The sequence below is a fragment of the Gadus morhua genome, chromosome 22 (assembly GCF_902167405.1).
Source record: "Gadus morhua chromosome 22, gadMor3.0, whole genome shotgun sequence".
NCBI lineage: Eukaryota > Metazoa > Chordata > Actinopteri > Gadiformes > Gadidae > Gadus > Gadus morhua.
In genome coordinates, this window is record NC_044069.1 from 3,999,924 (window position 1) to 4,004,923 (window position 5,000).

General features: G+C 43.8%; 2 protein-coding genes across 2 annotated transcripts in view; both read left to right on the plus strand.

Moving 5' to 3' along the window:
• The window catches only part of LOC115535430 (major histocompatibility complex class I-related gene protein-like), a 43,258-nt gene that overhangs the window by 30,361 nt on the left and 7,897 nt on the right, over positions 1-5,000 (plus strand). The gene's annotated exons all lie outside the window — the stretch shown is intronic.
• LOC115535463 (major histocompatibility complex class I-related gene protein) overlaps positions 3,349-5,000 on the plus strand; it is a 9,063-nt gene continuing 7,411 nt past the window's right edge. The window contains exon 1 of the mRNA XM_030346711.1: positions 3,349-3,610. Coding sequence (XP_030202571.1) covers positions 3,418-3,610 — 193 coding nt within the window. The 5' untranslated portion in view covers positions 3,349-3,417. The remainder of the gene's footprint in view (positions 3,611-5,000) is intronic.

Here is a 5,000-nt window from a genome sequence, read left to right on the forward strand (position 1 = left end):
TTTAAATGTGTATTTGTTCCTCGGAAGGGCAACATGAGTCGAGGAGGGCATATGGGCTGTTGCAACCTGAGCAATCCCCCTGTGCACGTCCCTGCGCGCGCGCGTGCGCGCGTGCGTGCGTGCGTGCGTGCGTGCGTGCGTGCGTGCGTGCGTGCGTGTGTGTGTGTGTGTGTGTGTGTGCGTGCGTGCGTGCGTGTGTAAGAGTTAGTTTCACTTTGAAGTTCTCCTCTTGTCCGCATGTTTCCTGGTCAGTGCGTCTGATGCTGGAGTCGGAGTCACGTCTCTGTGGATAATCTCATCGAGCTGTTCTTCTGAATACATCGATATGAAGGCGCTAACGGGGCTGCTGCTGTTGGTCTTTGGTCACGGTGTTTCCTCAGGTAAGACTGACTCAAGTTTTTACTTTTCAAAACTATTCTTCCAAAATGTTTGGTTCATGGTCCCTGAAGATACGATGCTTCGATTCCCTCATTTGGTTGAAAAGCATTTGAGTATCCTCTCTAATGAGTTCAATTAATCCACAACATGGTTCAGCTTTTACTGTGAGTATTTAAACTAATGTAAGAACATTTATTCTGGATTCGAACTGTGAGAACGAAACCAGTGCACTGGTTTGATGATGTCGTTCCCAAATGTACAATCTATTAACAGAACCAAACATTATTCCCTCCTACAGTTAGGAGGGAATCCGTGTACATTAATGCAAGGGATCCTGATATTTAGGTTCCTGTTTTTTCAGCAACATGTGTTTTTTATTATTTATTTACATTTTGAAGGTCAGTTGGTGGTGTTTTCTGTTTGTTTTGGATTGCAATGTACTTTCGACTCCACCCTGCTACTTCCTGCTTTTCTTTGGTTTGCTGATATCCCCTGAGTTTGTGAACACACCTGTCGCTAATGTGTGTTGATTGGTTTGTGGCTACTTAAGCTCAGTGTGCCCATTCAGTCTCTGTCGGATCGTGCCTGTATGATACCTGTGCCTTGCTGGGAATAAACTCAGAGAAAGTTCTTAGAACCAAGCCTTCTGTCTGCGATTGGATCCTTTTGTACCGAAAGTCTAACAGTTAAGCAGTGGCGGATTTAGCAAATCGGGGGCCCAAGGCGAAGATATGTATGGGGCCCACCTCATTCGATCTTTAAAACAGAACAGAGAAAAAATAGATACCGACTGAATGGTGGATAGGCAGGTAAAGCTATTCCACGCGGAAGTAAAGGTTGGAGATGAGAAAAAAAACCTTCCCCTTAAATACACTTTTTTACTCCAAAATATAGAAGGAAAGCAGAGAACGCACAAAGTGTAGCACTCCACAAACGAATAGTCACGATGGAACCCAAAAGAGAATAAGGTTTCAGATAACACCTGTCTTTGCCAAAATGCCAGGAAAACCAGCACTGTTAATTCTTTTTTTTTTTTTATCAAATCAATATCAATATAACCAGCAAGAGAAGTAGTTAGGGCCAACCCCCACAAACAGTCATATACTTAACAAATATTGCCAAGATGAATAATTGACTTTGCATGTGTGAGTGAGGTTGCAATTGGCATTGCACTTGAGATTGATGTTTCAATCTAGTACAAACAAACCCATGTACAAGATCCAGGATATTGTAAGGGAAATTACATTACAGTTCAGTTGGAACATTTCAAGCATTCTACAAACAAACCTATGTACGAGAGAGAGAGAGAGAGAGAGAGAGAGAGAGAGAGAGAGAGAGAGAGAGAGAGAGAGAGAGAGAGAGAGAGAGAGAGAGAGAGAGAGAGAGAGAGAGAGAGAGAGAGAGAGAGAGAGAGAGAGAGAGCGGGAGCGGGAGCGCGCGAGCGGGAGCTATGAGCGGGAAAAGATAAAATGTTCTCCACATCACATGCTTCTAACAGTCCTACTTATTGACGTCTTCTCACAGGTCTTCACCCAGCGCCACTTCACAGCTAGCTGCTGCTGTAGCGGCGTGTTCAACGCTTTGGACGTTGTTGTTCCTGTCTGTATCCCCAACAGTAGCCATAAGAAAGTGTGTCATCTTTGGCAGCGTTGCCAAATACTTTCCGGCGTCTTTTTTCATTTTTCTTTTATTTGAGCCGCTTGGGTAACTTTATTTCCTTACCCTTTTCATAACCCTTTATTTTATTATCACGTTTAGACTTGTCTTGCCTCATCTCTGCATCTCTGCTGTATGTGGCCAAGCGGCCGCATGCCTATGCCTCTATGTTAAAACTGCCACTGACTTTAAGTCTACTTTGAATCCCAAGTATTATATTAACACTCAGTGATTAACACTCACTTATTATTAACTAGTCAACGTTCTTTGAGAATCATCACTCACGCGCACACACGCGTATACACACGCAGACACACACTAATTTAATTATTATCATTGCTATAAATGCTATATATTATTATGAAATATAATTATATAATAATTATATTATTAATTATTATCATTCCAATGATAGCAATGTGAAGATAGTTAATATGCCGGCATCGAATACAGAAATTCATCAATATGCTACAACATTTTAATAGCTATTTCAATAATAGTTTATTATTCATGTCAGCAGTAATGATTAAGAGGCAGCAGGTTGTGTTGTAGTTGAAGGTCTGGACAGCCAGCGCTGTAGACTACAGTGAGATGTTTGGATGTCAATAAGATCAAACTGAAGGTTCCTACTTTACCTGGACGGCCAGGGGGCGGAGCCATGTGACAGGGGGCGGAGCCATAGGACAGGGGGAGCCATAGAGCAGGGGGAGGGGCCATGGGCCTTTCTGTCTAGAGGGATGAACAGTATTAACCTGTCTGTCTGTCTGTCTACAGTGATGTACCGTATTAACCTGTCTGTCTGTCTGTCTGTCTGTCTGTCTGTCTGTCTGTCTACAGTGATGTACCGTATTAACCTGACTGTCTGTCTGTCTACAGTGATTTACCGTATTAACCTGTCTGTCCGTCTGTCTACAGTGATGTACCGTATTAACCTGACTGTCTGTCTGTCTACAGTGATGTACCGTATTAACCTGACTGTCTGTCTGTCTACAGTGATGTACCGTATTAACCTGTCTGTCCGTCTGTCTACAGTGATGTACCGTATTAACCTGTCTGTCCGTCTGTCTACAGTGATGTACCGTATTAACCTGACTGTCTGTCTGTCTACAGTGATGTACCGTATTAACCTGACTGTCTGTCTGTCTACAGTGATGTACCGTATTAACCTGTCTGTCCGTCTGTCTACAGTGATGTACCGTATTAACCTGTCTGTCCGTCTGTCTACAGTGATGTACCGTATTAACCTGTCTGTCTGTCTGTCTGTCTACAGTGATGAACCGTATTAACCTGTCTGTCTGTCTGTCTACAGTGCTTCACTCTCTGCAGTATTTCCTCACGTCTTCGTCTGGACTCTCAGCCTTCCCAGAGTTTGTAGCTGTTGGGATGATGGATGGAGTTCAGATTGGGCACTATGACAGCAACATCCAGGGAATAGTCCTGAAACAGGCCTGGACGGAACAGTTCTACAGAGATCATCCAGGTGAACTGGAGATGATAACTGAAAGGGCTCTGGATAACCAGCAGAGCCTCAAGGCCACGATTTTGTATCTGAAGAAGTGCTTTAACCAGACAGGAGGTAAGTTTATATCTGATGTCTGACCTTTCACATTTAGATATTCATCATTTAAACCCAGAATAAAGTTTCACCATGCTCCCAAACAGTGTTCCATTTACCCCCCCAGCTTCGGGGAGGGGGGGGGGGGGGGGGGGGGGGGGGGGGTCAGCATTCCCATTGGGGGGGCGATGGCGTCATTAGAAAGCCCTGCCTCTAAATTCATACCTTCATCATTACACACTTACGGTGGGTGGCCTACATTCTTCTGAAATGCCTATGCCAAGTAAATCTTCTGAAATTGTATAAAAGGCCTATGCCAGGTTAGCCTGGTTCTACCAGACTCTCGTACTTCACTTCATTTCATTTCATTTGTACAGAGAGTCTGGACCTAATCAATTGACAAACGTTAACTCACTGCACGAAAATGTCCGTCAACGACAGCTGCAGGTTTTGTTCGTCGAATTTAATTTATCAGGGAAAAATTGCACATTGTGAATCAACTACCGACCTACAACAACAACTCAAACTGGCGTACGACTTTATCGTCATTGTTCTCAGACACGCCCTCTGTTCGCTGATTGGTGGCCGCTGTGGCGGCACCAGAAAACCAAATTACATACAGCAGGTCCAGACCTAGTACTGAAGGGAAATTCAAATTGGGCGGAAGTACTTAGGCGGGCGGAGCCAGGCTAATGCCAGGTAGCTAATTCGGAAGAAAGAAACACATGCTAACAGATATCTTGGGGAAACACCAAACAACACCAACTTAATCAAGAAAGTATAATGGGAGGATTTTTCTCGATTGCTCATTCACTTGACCTGCAGGTTGGGGCAGCGGCGAGCTGAATGCGGGCCGCAGGCTAACTTACATGACAACAAGTGAACACTGAACCAACCCCACTGATGTTACAATATCCATACATCATGGGCCTACTTAGAACGTACACCAACAGTGGCGATCAAGGCTATATAACAGAGACGATTGCAGAACATAAATGCTATGTTATGCATTGACATTATGCCCCTCCTCCTGGCTTTGAAATCCATTTGCCTACTCCCCTAACTGAAATAAAGGAAGTACATTATATCACTTAATCTAATAACTATAAGGCAATATATTATTTTGAACTAAAAGTAGGACAGTAGGCTAATACCACGGAGGAAAGAAATGACAAACATCAAGTGACTCAATCTAATTTGTTTGTTGAAGGGCTACAAAACTAGTTGACTTGCATTTTTTCACAACTCATAAGGAACCTTCACCTTGATGCCGTAGCTCTCCTCGCAGCTCTATTGGTAGCGACGAACACACATAACCTGCATAACCTGCCAGTGCCGCCTGTGTTTCGTAATGGAGCAATAGTCGAGTGATGTCAAGTAAACAAAAGTCAAAAGATGCTGAAGGCAGAGA